Source organism: Pygocentrus nattereri, chromosome 4 (genome assembly GCF_015220715.1).
Source record: "Pygocentrus nattereri isolate fPygNat1 chromosome 4, fPygNat1.pri, whole genome shotgun sequence".
NCBI classification, from domain to species: Eukaryota; Metazoa; Chordata; class Actinopteri; order Characiformes; family Serrasalmidae; genus Pygocentrus; species Pygocentrus nattereri.
Window position 1 is genome coordinate 20,040,485 of NC_051214.1, and position 16,036 is coordinate 20,056,520.

At 39.7% G+C, this 16,036-nt stretch overlaps 1 protein-coding gene across 3 annotated transcripts in view; it reads left to right on the forward strand.

Moving 5' to 3' along the window:
- adgrg6 (adhesion G protein-coupled receptor G6) overlaps positions 1 to 16,036 on the forward strand; it is a 121,094-nt gene that overhangs the window by 92,269 nt on the left and 12,789 nt on the right. For all 3 annotated transcript variants that reach the window (XM_037537391.1, XM_017701075.2, XM_017701076.2), the window contains 5 exons: positions 1,178 to 1,446; positions 2,397 to 2,499; positions 3,815 to 4,098; positions 7,794 to 7,895; positions 11,257 to 11,412. In XM_037537391.1, the coding sequence (XP_037393288.1) occupies positions 1,178 to 1,446; positions 2,397 to 2,499; positions 3,815 to 4,098; positions 7,794 to 7,895; positions 11,257 to 11,412 (914 nt within the window). The remainder of the gene's footprint in view (positions 1 to 1,177; positions 1,447 to 2,396; positions 2,500 to 3,814; positions 4,099 to 7,793; positions 7,896 to 11,256; positions 11,413 to 16,036) is intronic.

A 16,036-nucleotide genomic window follows, 5' to 3' on the forward strand; every position in this document is an offset into this window, starting at 1 on the left:
GTTTTTCAGGAGTTGGGCTTGGCTCCTTGGTTCCAGTGAAAGGAACTCTTAATGCTTCTGCACCAAGAGATTTTGGACAATTTCATGCTCCCAACTTTGTGGGAACAGTTTGGGGATGGCCCCTTCCTGTTCCAACATGACTGCGCAGTTCACAAAGCAGGTCTATAAAGACATGGATGAGCGAGTTTGGTGTAAAAGAACTTGACTGGCCTGCACAGAGTCCTGACCTCAACCCCATAGAACACCTTTGGGATGAATTAGAGCGGACACTGTGAGCCAGGCCTTCTCGTCCAACATCAGTGTCTGACCTCACAAATAAGCTTCTGGAAGAACGGTCAAAAATTCCCATAAACACACTCCTAACCCTTGTGGAAAGCCTTCCCAGAAGAGTCAAAGCTGTGATAGCTGCAAAGGGTGGGCCAACATCATATTAAACCCAATGGGATCTCACTCAAGTTCATATACGTGTGAAGTCAGATGAGCGAATACTTTTGGAAATATAGTGTATAGTTGTATTTTAATCCAATTAATCAGTTGTATGTAGTCATCTATCCAGTGTACACTGATCAGCTATAACATTATGACCACCTGCTTGTTTCTGCGCTTATTGTCCATTTTATCAGCTCCACTTACTCTATAGGTGCACTTTGTAGTTCTACAGTTACAGACTGTAGTCCATCTGTTTCTCTGATACTTTGTTAGCCCCCTTTTACCCTGTTCTTCAGTGGTCAGGACCCCCATGCACAGTCACCACTGACTGCACTCTGTGTTTCAGAGTGGTGTTTTTCTTCTGTGGTTTGGGCGGTTTGCCTGAAGCCTGTAGCAAAAATTATCAATATAGCTACACAAAAAATTTGTAAGCACTAGAGCTATTAACTACATTTCATAAAACGGTAGCAGCTACAGCTGTTAGTTACAAAATGTTGTAATTAAGTATAAAAAGTAACGAGTTACTTAGCTACTCCCTCATTCCTGTCATATGACTACAGTTACAAGCGATTGGCTGTCCTCCTCAGTTTAAGTCATTAATCTCTTCTAGATTTGGCACCACTTTCAAAATGCGAGCCGAAAATTAATCTCGCAATTATTTATCAAGGTTATGCTGATAATAATGTTGTTTCAACCCTAAAACCCACACACTGCACTAGTCTTAACTAATCCGATGCTCAACTCCTAGGAAATTACGGCGGGACTACCCGTCAAAGATCCTGATGAACCTGAGCACCTCGCTGCTCTTCCTCAACATGGTCTTCCTGCTGGACGGTTGGCTGGCCTCCTACAACAATGAGGGCCTGTGTGTGGCGGTGGCCGTCTTCCTACACTTCTTCCTGCTCACCTCTTTCACCTGGATGGGCCTCGAGTCCATCCACATGTACATCGCCCTGGTCAAGGTCTTCAACACCTACATCCGGAGATACATCCTCAAGTTTTGCATCGTCGGATGGGGTAAGGCTCTGTACAACAGTGCGTCCCACCAGTGGCTTACAAAATAAATGTAATACAGTAACTATGATTGAATGTTGCTTTATAATACAAAAATACTTTTAATAATGAATTATTGGAAATCATTTTTATGCCCAGCAAAATAACACAGAAGATAGAAGTTTTAAAGATAAATAAAGTGTTTTGCTTTTTAACCTCTTCAACTCCTCGAGACCACCGGTGGTTCCAAAACGCACTTGGTCATGTTCTTCATAACGTTCATATTTCATAAGCTACGTTCAGAAGCTGGGCGTCGTATGAGGCTGTAACTCTTCTTTCCAGTCAAATAGATGATGATGTCATTTTAAACCCTTGTAATAAAAGAAGCTGAACTCAGTTTGTTTTTCTACTGAAAGTCGACCCGTTTTTCCCCAAATCTGGGCTATAAACTATAAACAGACGGCATCTCTTCAGTGATCTGCTCTGTAAACATTACTTTTATAAAATAACACAAACAGCGTCTGAGATTTTTGGCTTTATGCAGTAAATTGTAAGCGTCTGAGATTTTTGGCTTTATGCAGTAAATTGTAAGCGTATAGTGACATGAGTAGATCATAAAACACGTGTTCTGTTCGTCTGAGGAGCTTTTACAAAAAATGAATAAATAAATTAAAATTTACATTTATTTCATGCAATTACTGAATAATTTGACTTATGATTTGGTCACGTAAACTCAGATTGACAAATCAAAACATAAGAATAAGAGGTTAAAAATATAAAAAAGATGTTTTCTTAAAGGTATGTGCTGAACTTCACAGCCTAATTATGAAATCAGTATAAAAATAGAAAATCATTTTCTTTTTTTATTTTGGAGGTAAAAATTGCTTTTCTTTCTGTTTTGCAGGCTTATTACTCGAGCACTGTAAAATACTATAACACTACTATTGTTTAATCATTGTTGTCTGTTTTTCTAGGCCTACCTGCTGCAATTGTAGGCATTGTGGTGGCTGTGGACAAAGATTCCTATGGGAAGGAGTATTATGGGAAAGGGGAAAATGGCCAAGGCTCGTCTGAATTGTAAGCTACGTTTAACACTTTTGGCATTTTGTTTTGTCAAGCTCATCTCAATTTCAATTAATTGTGTTAACATTGCCGTGAAGTTAAACTAAGAGCTCATTAGCATTATTTAAATCTAATTATCATCATTGGCCCTCACTGGCCTTAATTTACGGTTAGCTGTGGTCACTTTTTATGAGAATTTGCTTCTTGGGATATCCTGTCAAGCGTTTGGTGTTTCAGGACTAATAAGTGTACATCAGCTCTAAAACCCACCCCTAAATTTACTAGGCCTTTTAATGTGAGTGCAAATCCAGTAGCTTAGTTCTTAATTTTGGGGAAAATTTTTTATTACAATTTTTCTGAACCAGTAATGCTGTTGTTTAAGTTGAATATTTTCTGTAAATTAAGGTCCAAGCCTGCAATTTTGGGGGAAAAAGCCTGGAAGATGCACTTTTTGTTGTTTGAGGCATGAAAAGTAAATGTAGTCCCAGACCGCCAGCCAAATTCTCAGGGTTGTCCCCAGAAATGACTACTTTAGAGCAAAAATCCTTTGAGTTAACAGATACACCAATCAGACATAGCATAATAATACTTTTGATCCATTTCTATGCTCATTGTCCATCTTATCAGCTCCACTTACTGTATAGGTGCACTTTGTAGTTCTACAGTTACAGACTGTAGTCCATCTGTTTCTCTGATACTTTGTTAGCCCCCTTTTACCCAATTGGACCCTCACAGAGCAGGTACTATTTGGGTGGTTCTTGAAGGATCATTCTCAGCACTGCAGTGACACTGACGTGATGGTGGTGTGATAGTATGTGTTGCACTGGTCTAAGTGGATCAGACACAGCAGTGCTGCTGGAGTTTTTACACACCTCAGTGTCGCTGCTGGACTGAGAATAGTCCACCAACCAAAAATATCCAGCCAACAGCGTCCTGTGGGCAGCGACCTGTGACCACTGATGAAGCACTAGAGGATGACCAGCACAAACTGTGTAGCAGCAGATGAGCTATCATCTCTGACTTTACATCTACAAGGAGGACTGACAAAGTAGGAGTGTCTAATAGAGTGGACAGTGAGTGGACACAGTGTTTAAAAACTTCAGCAGCACTGCTGTGTCTGATCCACTCAGACCAGCACAACACACACTAACACACCACCACCACATCAGTGTTACTGCAGTGCTGTGAATGATCCACCATCCAAATAGTACCTGCTCTGTGAGGGGCCATGGGGGTCCTGACCACTGAAGAACAGGGTAAAAGGAGGCGGTCATAATATTATGCCTGATTGCTGAATAAACTGATTTCCTCTCTTCTCTTTTCTCTTAAGCTGTTGGATACGCAGCAAGGTGGTTTTCTATGTGACGTGTGTGGCCTACTTCTCCATCATCTTCCTCATGAACGTGGCCATGTTCATTGTGGTGATGATGCAGATCTGTGGTAGGAACGGCAAGCGCAGCAACCGCACAGTACGGGAGGAGGTTCTGCGCAACCTGCGCAGCGCAGTCAGCCTCACCTTCCTGCTGGGCATGACTTGGGGCTTCGCATTCTTTGCCTGGGGCCCTGTCAACCTAGCCTTCATGTACCTCTTCTCCATTTTCAACTCTTTGCAAGGTACATGAGCAAAGTATCATGGCATCATATGGTTCTTGAAGGAATACATTAGAAATGATAATATTGCTTATAATGGCTTAAAGCTGGTAGTAAAGGCTGATTTATACTTACATACATACTTGTACAAACATGCACAAACATGCGCAAGGGTGTTTGCCAGCATGCTTGCATGGAACATGAATGTGTAGGCAGCAGTGTCTGAGGGCAAATGTGGTTGGGGTAGGCAGTGGTTGGTTAACACCTCGGTAACACCTCTGCCTTCTATGCTGTAGACTGGAGTTCAATGCTCCACCTAGGTAAACACCCTAAACTATACTAATAAGAGTCCTTGGGCAAGACTCCCAACACTATTTTCACCAACCTGTGTAAAAACGATCAAATTGAAAGTCAATCCGGACAAGAGCATCTGTAAAATACCATAGATGTAAAATGGGTAACACTTTCTATGAATGTCACATTTGTAAACATCTATAAACACATTCATAATGTGTTATAATACATTTATAAGGCATTATAAACAGGGTTATAAATGCATTACATTGGTATCATAAACATGGTTATACATGAATTACACTGCATTACAGTTTATAGCCATGTTGATTATGCATTATGAATTGCTAATATAATGCATTATAAATAGTGTAAATAACATGTTATACTGTCAGATCCAAAGAAGTCAGTCTCAGCTTGGAGAGCACAAAGTAAGGATACATATAAAGTTTATTTATCTCAGTTTATTTCTCATCACTGGTGCTGTTAGAGCTGCATCTTCAGGGCTTCAGTCCTGAATATTCAGATGCTCCAAACTGGCTGTCTAGCCTTGAACTACTGCTACAGTGAGCTTTTCTTACCCAGCTTCTCACTCACACACTATGTTACATCACAGCAACCCAAGTACAAAAACACTACTGATGTCAGCACAAGTTTAAAACCAGTGTAAAATAAATGCTTTTATATGTCTAATATTGTAATAAGTTATACTGTGTTCCACAAACAGGGCTGTTATACAGGCAAATATACAACCTAATTCCAAAAATGCAAATGAATACACAAATCAGTGATTTAAAAAATTCTGCTTTGACCTGTATTTTCACAAAAACAGTACAAAGACAAGATATTTAATGTTTTGCCTTATCAACTTTTTTATTGTTGTAAATATATGCTCATTCTGATGATGCCTGCAACACTTTCCAAGAAAGTTGGGACAGAGGGAGATTAAGACTAGAAACATTGTAAAATGTTCAAAAAAAGGTCTTAAAGTGATGTAAAGTGAGGTAATCAGGCTTGGATATAAAAAGAGCATCCAGGAAAGCTCTAGCTCTATGAGCAAGGATGGGTTTAGGCTAGCCATTTTGCCAAAAGTGAATTAGCCAAAAATCCAACAGGTTTTAAAATCCAAAAAGGATTTTAAGTATTTTATCCATCCATCCATCCATTCTCAACTGCTTATCCAAGTTGCGATGGCAGCAGCCTAAGCAAAGAGGCCCAGGCCTCCCTCTCCCCCGCCACGTCCTCCAGCTCTTCTGGAGGGATACTAAGGCATTCCCAAGACTGTCAAGAGATTTAATCCCTCCAACGTGTCCTGGGTCGTCCCCGGGGTCTCCTCCCCTTGGACATATCTGGAACCTCCCTAGGGAGGTGTCCAGAGGCCATCCTTACCAGATGCCCGAACCACCTCAACTGACTTCCATCAACGTGGAGGAGCAGTGGCTCTACTCCGAGCCTCTCCTGAATCGCTGATCTTCTCACCCTATCTCTAAGAGAGAGCCCGGTAACCCTGCGGAGAAAGCTCATTTCAGCCACTTGTATCCGCGATCTCGTTCTTTCGGTCACTACCCAAAGCTTGTGACCATAGGTGAGAGTCGGAACGTAGATTGACATAGATTTAATTCCAGAGAAAATCCAGAGAAATGTCTCTGTGCATAAAGGGCTAGGTTGAAAACCACAAATGAAAACCTGTGACCTTTGACCTCCATGCTGCATTTAAAAACAGCATGCATCTGTGATGGATGTCACTCCATAGGTTTGGGAATACTTATTGTCAATGCACATGTCCTTTTCTGCATCCACAAAAGTTGTGAGTGTTCTATGCACAGTGGAAATCATATATCAACTGCGCCCAGAAACACTGCCCACTTCTCTGGGCTCAAGCTCAGTCTGAAATAGGTTTATGCTCAGAAATGTACATTGTTTTTAGAAATATTGGACATCATGTTGTCCAGGCCAAAGAAGACAAAGGTCATCCAGATGTTACCAGCGTAACATTCCAAAGCAAGGGTGTGTCATGGTATATGGGGTGGTATTTGTAGGTAACCTGCTGAACACTGAACACACAGAGCAGCACATTATACCGTTTTTGAAAATGCCTGTTACACTTCATATTGTGTGTAAATTTCATGATGAGTGGACTAAAAGAAACGGGCCAAAATGACTTGGGGAAAAAAACTCTGGTTCCATTGACTTACATTAAAAATCATGTGTTTTTTCCTTCTCCTGTAAAGTTACCAGTTTGGAGATTTTTAAGGTTTTCTTCCAACAACTGTGATATGCTGCCAACTGGACATTAAAAAAATAATTAATGGATATTTGTGCTTTTGTCACCATGACAACACTGAACTACTTTTGCACGTTAACACAGCATAGCAGTGTAATCAGAGAGTGCGGGTGCTAGACTGGCCTGCCAGTACTGTGAAAATGAAAGGTGATATAACACAGTGGTAAACATGCTTCTGTCCCAACTTTTTTGGAATGGGTTGCAGGCATCATATTTGGAATGTGCATATATTTACAAAGAACAATAAAGTTTATCAATCAATCAATCAATCAATCCATCCACCTTTATTTAAACTCGAAATACATTAAGGGAGAGCCTCATTTACAGTGTAGCCAAGCAATGCAGAAATCAGAGACTGAGAAGCTGGGTTGTAAAAACAAATCAAATGTTATAATAAAGTAATAAAAATCATAATAGTAAAACTCCAAAGGGAACCAATAAAACGTTAAATAAATAAATCATATAAAATATACCATATAGTAACTTAACAAGTAACAGATCAGAATAGGATGAAAAAATAAAAACATAAATGAATGAAATAAAAAGAATATAAAATGTAAGACAATGAGATGACAAGAATAAAATCAACAAAAAATAATAATATAAATAAAAAGAGTAAAAATTAAAAAAGGAATAAAAAGTAAAACAGTAGCTAAGACACAGCCAAAATATACCAAAAATCACATTAAAAGTTAAGTAAATTCAAATTAAACAGATAAAATATTACATATATAATATTTTTTGGTATCATTTTCAATTTAATAGAAATCAAGTAGAAAACTAATCATTGCTTACTGTTTTCAGCAGTATTTGACATACTGTCCCATCTTTTTTGGAAATGGATTTGCAACATGAATCTAAAGGAAGGGAATCCTGGAGATTTCCCTGAACTGCACAAATTCAAATTTCGTCTGGTTTGACTTAAAGAGCTCAGGTTTTCAGTGAGGTATGTTAGTAGCTGATATGTATAGAAGTGTTGTGCAGGAAGGATCTTTAGGGCTACCTGCAGTAAAGATAACTTTGATCTTAATTTAATTCATTCCAAATGTTGCCCACTAGAGGGCGTGATGGTGCCATAGAATGATCCAGCCTTTTTGTCTGTAGAAATCCAGTTCTGTCCTGATCTCTTTTTTTCCAATAGGTTTATTCATATTCATCTTCCACTGTGCGCTGAAAGAAAATGTACAGAAGCAATGGAGAAGATATCTATGCTGTGGAAAGTTCCGCTTGGCTGACAATTCAGGTAAAATCTATAGAGAGTTTTTTTATTAAAGTGAAACAGCTGTTATTTTATCCATTATTGTTTTTCCTGCTTGCTGATGAGCCTTTAACAGGCCTAGATATGTACATAATGATTGCAGTTAATGTGATTCCATTGTGTTCATGTTAATAGGGTAGCTCAGCTTATCTGTCATGCCAAGATGACACTTTACAGATGGAAGAGACACTAATTTCATTGTATGACAACTGCACACAAGTGAAGCCCAGCTTTGAGCTCGTTCTAGTGTCCTTAGGTAACACGGAGCAACAGTTATTATAGTAAAAAGCCAAAAAAATTTGCAGGGCTTCACTACCAATAAAACATGATACAGACAAAAATCTCATTAGCCATGTTTACGTGCAGCCTAATAATCTGTTAATAATCCGACTAATAGCTCAATTGGAATAGAATACGTCCATGTAAACACCTCAGTCAGAATAGTCTAGTCCGATTGAGGCCATTCAGAATCGTTTCTATCTGAGTGAATGAGGTGGGTAATCCTGTAAATAACCCATTAAATAGAAGAATAAAATCCATGTAAACGCTTCCTCTCTGCCTTCTTTAATAAGGACATGTACGTTTTCCTGAGTCTGACGTAATTTTAAAGGAATTAAAAACACAAGCACTGCACACTGCTGCTCATCTCACTCTTACTGGACCTCACGTGATGATCGCTGTCATGGTAACGTCTAAACTAAGCGGTTCTCCATGCATGCGCATCATTTTGCATTGGATTACTTGTAGTGAGCGTGTAAACGCAGATTTTCCATCAAAATGCTGAATAGAGTGCACATAAACACCTCAGTCTGAATCTGTAATCGGAATGTATTCAATCAGATTGGCTAAAATGTTTGCATGTAAACACAGCCAGTGATGCCCCAAAGACAAATGACTTTTCTCCCTCATAAAGCAGAGCATCATATTTGTTTTTTCATTAAGGACAAAAACATTTTCATTTTAGCCCTTTATGGCTCACGGAAAGGCTGCTATTTCTTTAGCGTCAGTATTAAATATTAAAATGCATGAACATTTTTAAAAACAGAAAAAAACATTTGAAAAACCTGCACATTCACTGCTTTTATGAACACATGCAGTTCTATGGTTTATCAGGTAGATATACATTTACCGGCCACTTTATTAGGTACAGCTGTACCTAATTATGTTCAGTTGCTTGTTAACACAAATAGCTAATCAGCCAATCACATGGCCGCAATTCAGTGCGTTTAGGCATGTAGAGGTGGTCAAGACAACTTGCTGAAGTGCAGACCGAGCATCAGAATGGGGGAAGAAAGTTCATTTAAGTGACTTTGAACGTGGCGTGGTTGTTGGTGCCAGACGGGCTGGTCTGAGTATTTCAGAAACCGCTGATCTACTGGGATTTTCACGCAAAACCATCTCTAGGGTTTTCAGAGAATGGTCAGAAAAAGAGAAAATATCCAGTGAGCAGCAGTACTGCGCATCCTCTAGAAGATGAAAAAACATTGAAATCCTTCGAGAATCATGTACTCATTTTCAGCGTTGCTCCAAAAGTGTTTTACTTCGTCTTGTGGCAATGCTGCTTGCTTATTTCTGGATTGTCTGATCTTGCGCATGTGTAGAATGAGAAGTCTGAAAGAAATCAGAGTAAGAGTTTACATGCACTGACAAACTGTGAGTGAAAAAAAATCATTTTGTCTGAAGGAACATTACAAAACAGAGTAGTATATCTGATCTGCATCAATTTGCCACATACACTATATTCCCAAAAGTATTGGCTCGCCTGCCTTCACACGCGTATGAACTTGAGTGACATCCCATTCTTAATTGATAGGGTTTAATATGATGTCTTTACAGCCTTTACAGCTATAACAGCTTCGTCTCTTCTGGGAAGGCTTTCCACAAGGGTTAGGAGTGTGTTTATGGGAATTTTTGACTGTTCTTCCAGAAGCGCATTTGTGAGGTCAGACACTGATGTTGGATGAGAAGGCCTGGCTCACAGTCTCCACTCTAATTCATCCCAAAGGTGTTCTATAGGGTTGAGGTCAGGACTCTGTGCAGGCCAGTCAAGTTCTTCCACACCAAACTCACTCATCCATGTCTTTATGGACCTGCTTTGTGCACTGGTGTGCAGTCATGTTGGAACAGGAAGGGGCCGTCCCCAAACTGTTCCCACAAAGTTGGGAGCATGAAATTGTTCTAAATCTCTTGGTGCTGAAGCATTAAGAGTTCCTTTCACTGGAACTAAGTGGCCGAGCTCAACTCCTGAAAAAACAACCCCACACCATAATCCCCCCTGCACCAAACTTTACACTTGGCACAGACAATTACTGTTCTCCTGGCAACCGCCAAACCCAGAGTCATCCATCGGATTTCCAGATGAAGAAGCGTAATTGATAACTCCAGAGAACACATCTCCACTGCTCTAGAGTCCAGTGGCAGCACCACTGCATTCCTCACTTTGCATTGCACTTGGTGATATAAGGCTTGGATGCAGAAAGTTGTTGACCTCTGCGCACTATGTGTCTCAGCATCCACTGACCCTGCTCTGTCATTTTATCTGGCTGACCACTTCGTGGCTGAGTTGCTGTCGTTCCCAATCGCTTCCACTTTGTTAAAACACCACTGACAGTTGACTGTGGAATATTTAGTAGTGAGGAAATTTCACGACTGGACTTGTTGCACAGGTGGTGTCTGATCACGGTACCACACTGGAATTCACTGAGCTCCTGAGAGAGACCCATTCTTTCACTAATTTTTGTAGAAGCAGTCTGCAGGACAAGGAGCTTGGTTTTATACACCTGTGGCAATGGAAGTGATTGGAACACCTGAATTCAGTAGTTTGGATGAGTGAATGAATACGTTGGGCAATATACTGTATTTTCATCCACATCACACATAATGTGCTTTCTTGCTTATATGAATGTAATTGAACAGAGAAAGAATAAATCCAGATGTGACCCCTTTTTGTAGATGGTCAGCAAATGGGTAGGAATTGTGTTCCAGTTGTATCTATCACTGTTGTATGGGCTGTGATTGTTGTGCAATGTAGTATTTGTGATTTATTAAATCAATATGCAGTTTATTTTCATATTAGGTTCTGCAATTCAGTACATTTGCAAACTGAGGTACAGAAACACAGTAAAAAGCTAAAACTGAGAAGAAAGAATTTGGGCAAATGTCACTGAATGCATTCAACCGAGAAAACAGCTGGTCCAAACAGAGTTGTTGTGCTAAATGTGTGAAGAACTTTGAAAAAGAGGACTCTGAAAATGCTTGTTTGCAGTGGTAAATATCTAACGAAGCATCTCTTCCAGAGGTGAATTGTACTGCCTCTCAGTTCCTAAAGCTTGTCTGTTTGTTGTAGACTGGAGCAAAACAGCCACTAACAACACCAAGAAAGTGAGCTCAGACAATCTGGGGAAGTCGCTCTCCTCCAGCTCCTTTGGCTCCACCACGGCCAACTGGACCTCCAAGGCCAAAACTACGCTGAACCCCTTCGCAAAGCGACACAGCAGCACAGGTGAGGTCCACTGTTATATCTGTTTATAGACATATGCATAATTTCATTACATGACCACACAGATTAAGCCTTGTTCATCATAAAAGCCTTTTCAGTGGAGAATTGATATTGTAGTTCTATTATTGTAGTTATTATCTTAATAATTCATGTTACAATAATGATAGACTTCATAGACTTGTATGTATTTTTCATAATTAGATTACAAATCACTGTTGAAGAAAACCTTGTGTCTATAAAATGGTAACTTTACCGGAGGAGGAAAATACCTACTGTAATTCTATGAAGTCAATGAAACCTTTTTGGAGTTTTTTCCAAGTTATTTTTGGACGTTTCTTTTGGCCCATTCTTCATGAAATTTACACACAATGTGTAGGGGTCCAGCTTGTGCCGTCAGCCGCCAGCAGAGTGGCAAGGCACCACCAGTTTAGGGAGCTCTAATTCATACAAGCCCTCAAGGCTGATTAGGTCCAATCTGGCACACTTGTGGACTCCTCTGCTGTGGCAAACAGCAGCCCTTTGTCACACCTTTGTAGAGGGGTGACCGATACGGTACTGTGTGTTGCAAAAGAGAAAAAAAAAGGTTAGGTTAGTTTTAGGTTTGGGTTAGGTTTAGGTTTGGGTTAGTTTGGGGTACATTTGAGGTGGGTTAGGGTTAGATTTGAGTTAGGGTTAGGTTGGCGTAGGTTTTGGTATGGGTTAGGTTTAGGTTGGGGTTGGGGTAGGGTAGGGTTTGGTTGTGGTAGGTTAGAGTTAGGATTGGGTAAGGGTTAGGTTTAGAATTGGGTTTGGGTTAGATTTGGGTAAGGGTTAGGTTAAGCTTTGGGAACGGTTTAGGTTTTAGTTTGAGTTAGGCTGTGGTAGGTTAGGTTTAGGTTTGGGTATAGTTTAGGTTTTAGTTTGAGTTAGGCTGTGGTAGGTTAGGTTTAGGTTTGGGTAAGGGTTCGGTTAAGGTTTGGGTTAGGTTTAGGTTTGGGTACGGTTTAGGTTTTAGTTTGAGTTAGGCTGTGGTAGGTTAGGTTTAGGTTTGGGTATGGTTTAGGTTTGGGTTAGGTTGTGGTAGGTTAGGGTTAGGTTTGGGTAAGGTTTAGGTTTAGGTTTGGGTTTGGGTTAGGTTGTAGTAGGTTAGGGTTAGGTTTTGTTTTTCCATTCCAATTTTTCATTTTTGCCTGTGGCGCAATGGTAAATTCTCAGACCGCCCTTTAGTACATTGGCGCTTCTACTCTGGCTCTGAGCCACCCCAACATGCAGAATCACTCAATTCACACCCCATCACAGCATAAATTCATTTATTTCCGCGGGTTTTCCTCTCTGCACTTTGGAGATATGAGGTTTTCTTCTGACAGCGGCGATATGTCCATAATAAGTTCCCAACAATACATAAATGTAGTAGGTATTTCTTCATCATCTTTTAGGTTTATACAATCCAAAACTATTTAGTAGCAAAATGTGTGCTTAGGCTGTGCTGTAGACATATGAGAATGTGTCATCATTTCAAAATTTTCCAATCAAATATGGTATCCCTATTATGCACTGTGGCTAACAGTCAGGTTCCAAAGCCTGTACATGCAACTTTCCCCTGAATATCACAGTCGCATTTGAATTGCTCGGTTGTAAGGAGATTTCTATACTGGGAAAACACTTCTGCACATTTTAATGCACAAAAAAATGGGAAAGATAACACATAAAATGTTTTTTTTTTCTTCAGTTTTACACCCAAGGTCTCTTTGTAGGGTGGTAGTCGAGGGGCTCTGACAGGAGCAGGCTTTAATATAAATAGCTGGGGTCATATAACCGAGTTGGTGGTAGACTTGGTTTTACCACAGTTGTCTGTGATGTCAAAGACATGCGTAACAGTCATGTACAAACGTTTGTTTTGGTGACCTTCTAAGTGAAAATATGTTAAAATAATCACTTTATTTGTCGAGCTAAACGTATTGGGGGCAAAACATATATTTTTTTTACATAGGCCACATGGTTTATTTTCTCCTTCAATCTGTAAAGCAAATCAATAGTAAATGTGTATTAAAATGTGCAGAATCGTGGATGCGTTGCCTTGTTTACTCTTAAAAATAAATAAATAAATAAAATAAATCTGCAAAACGTCATTTGACCAGAGGCGTCCAACTTTACAGTTATGTTAGGGAGAAAACATGTATACTGGTCAAAATGTATGGGCTTTGCAACTTCTTTGTTTACCACAGTGTTGACTGTCAATAGCACCACCAACCGCCTATAGACAAAAACATATTCAAAAAAACAAAATGACACAAAACCGCTGAGTTTTTTCCAGTTGTGTTGCTGCTTTTCTTTTCTTGTCTCATTGCTGTGTCTGTGTTTTTTTGAGTATCCAATGGTTCCATGTGTTTGTATTTATGTTTGTGGTATAGATAATATCCACCACTAGTGCAATGGAGAGTCTCCCTGAGGTAAAAGAACACAAGCCATCTTGAGTTCATGCTTCTTTATTTTGTGTGACTGGCCTTTAGGGCCTCTTAGGACTGACTGGATTCAATCTACAGCCTAGCTGTAGTCAGAAGCCTCCTTCTCTAATGCTGAGTAAATAACAGGCGTGTGGAGTTTGCAGTTAATGTTTGACTAATGTGGTGAATTTGTTGGATTGAATCCAGATTGTGGAGTGACATTCAGGGACACAGCCAAAGCACAGTGCTTCTCTCTGTCAGTATCCAACACACGTTATTAGAGCCACTGATCTGAGACCATTCATAGTCGTTCATCACTAGAGATTTGGCTGACGGGCAGTTATACTGTAATAGCTCAGTGATCCAGCTGATCTGTAGTGAGCAGTAACCGGACTTCTGGCCTGAAAATTGGCTGTAAATATGAAAGAGCTGGTTGAAGGTGATGCTACTGAAACCCATATGTAGAGCTCCAGATGCAAGACCCAGTACACAGTTTTAACAAGAAATACTCATTTCCGATGGTCTTTTGGCCAGGAAATTGTTTATATGCAATGTAATAATGACAGTAAAAAGATCCTGATGGTTTCAAGGTTTTGGTGAAGTCTTTGAAATTTGTAATGAATAACATATAAAGGCTTTGAAAGACCCACAGTATGTCCGAGACTCTGGCAGAAGAGCTACATTTATCCTGTTTGGCCTCTCTGAATGTCACTCACACTCGGTTTGATACTAATTTAAACATCATTGCTGTTTTTGTTTTGTGTTGTTTTTGCCCACTGCCACCACTGCCCTGTTAGGTATCTTCAAGTTGTCGTGAACATCAGTTTACATGTACATAAGGGAGTGTATGACCACTCAAACCAGACTAGCTCACTTATGCATGCGGTGAAATTAGTTTGTAACAGTGGTGGACAGTAACTAAGTAAATGTAATTAGTTTCTGTACTTAATTATTTTTTCGTGTATCTGTACTGAAGTTTTTCCATTCTGGGCGACTTTTTACTTTCACTCCACTACAATTCAGTCTAATATCTGACTTTTTCCTCCACTACATTTTGAGAAATCTGTCGTTCCTTTTGGTTTCTGTGTGTATAAAAATGTAACATGTCAAAACGAAAGAAGCGCAAAGCCAGAGCACCAATCAGGGCACAGCGGTCACTTTGTTTAGAGCTTGTTTTGACCTGTTGGTCATACCGACCCAGTGCAGCACACGGTTCAACGTCAGCACAGCAGCGTAAAGTTTTGGGAGAGTCTGTTCAACATAAATGATGAACTAACCTAACTTTGTGTAAATAGAGCACAATATAGAAATATGTCCACATATGCAGTCGTGACTGACGCGGCTTTTTTCTGAATTTATACAAACACCATTTCATTTTATAGTAAATTAGTTTGGGCTGGTTTATGTTTATGAACAGAGACCTACAGATCAATATAGTAAAGGAGCTCATTTGTGATCCTGAGTTTAAAGCCAGTTTTTATTCAACTTAAACTTGGAACTAAGTTGTAAATAAATCTTAAACTGAAACTTTGCTTGTTTGTAAAAAGTGATTTCAGAGCCGCTCGGTTCTCCCTGATGGAAACTGTTTACCTTCAGTGTTTTGTGCTTATGATCATTTTAATAGACGTCAGCGTCACTAATTAATGATGTTCTATTAAAAGACTGGTTTACCAAGAGAGACACTGGAGGATTTTCACCTAAAATGAGTTCATGAAGCGAGTCTTGTTATAAAATGATAACAGGACATCAGAGCCATAATTACTCTTTTAGTACTTTTACTTTCAAAACTTCAAAAGTAATTTCAAAAGTACATTTCAAGGCAAATACAAGGGAGGAACTTCTACTTTTGCTGGAGTAATATTTTACCTTGGGTGTGTCTACTTTAACTCAACTACATGGTTTATGTACCACTGGTTTTTAGTGAAGTCATGGACAAATGAATTTTCCCAGCTTTTTTTTTTAAGTGAAAACTGAGCTGAACTTGATATTGCGGCAGTTTTATGGCTCAGTCTGATTTGGCCAGACTCCGAAGATCAGACACGTTTGGTGAATGGTGTTGGGTTTATTTCTGGCTGATTCCAGGTTGTTTAGCTGTTCTTCTGTCACAGCTGCTGACTGAAAAGCTGCTCAGTGGTGATGACAGTTTGGGAATTTAGTGTAAGGAGCTGGAGAACGAACTGCCGGTTGTGCAGTGAGTGGGCGGA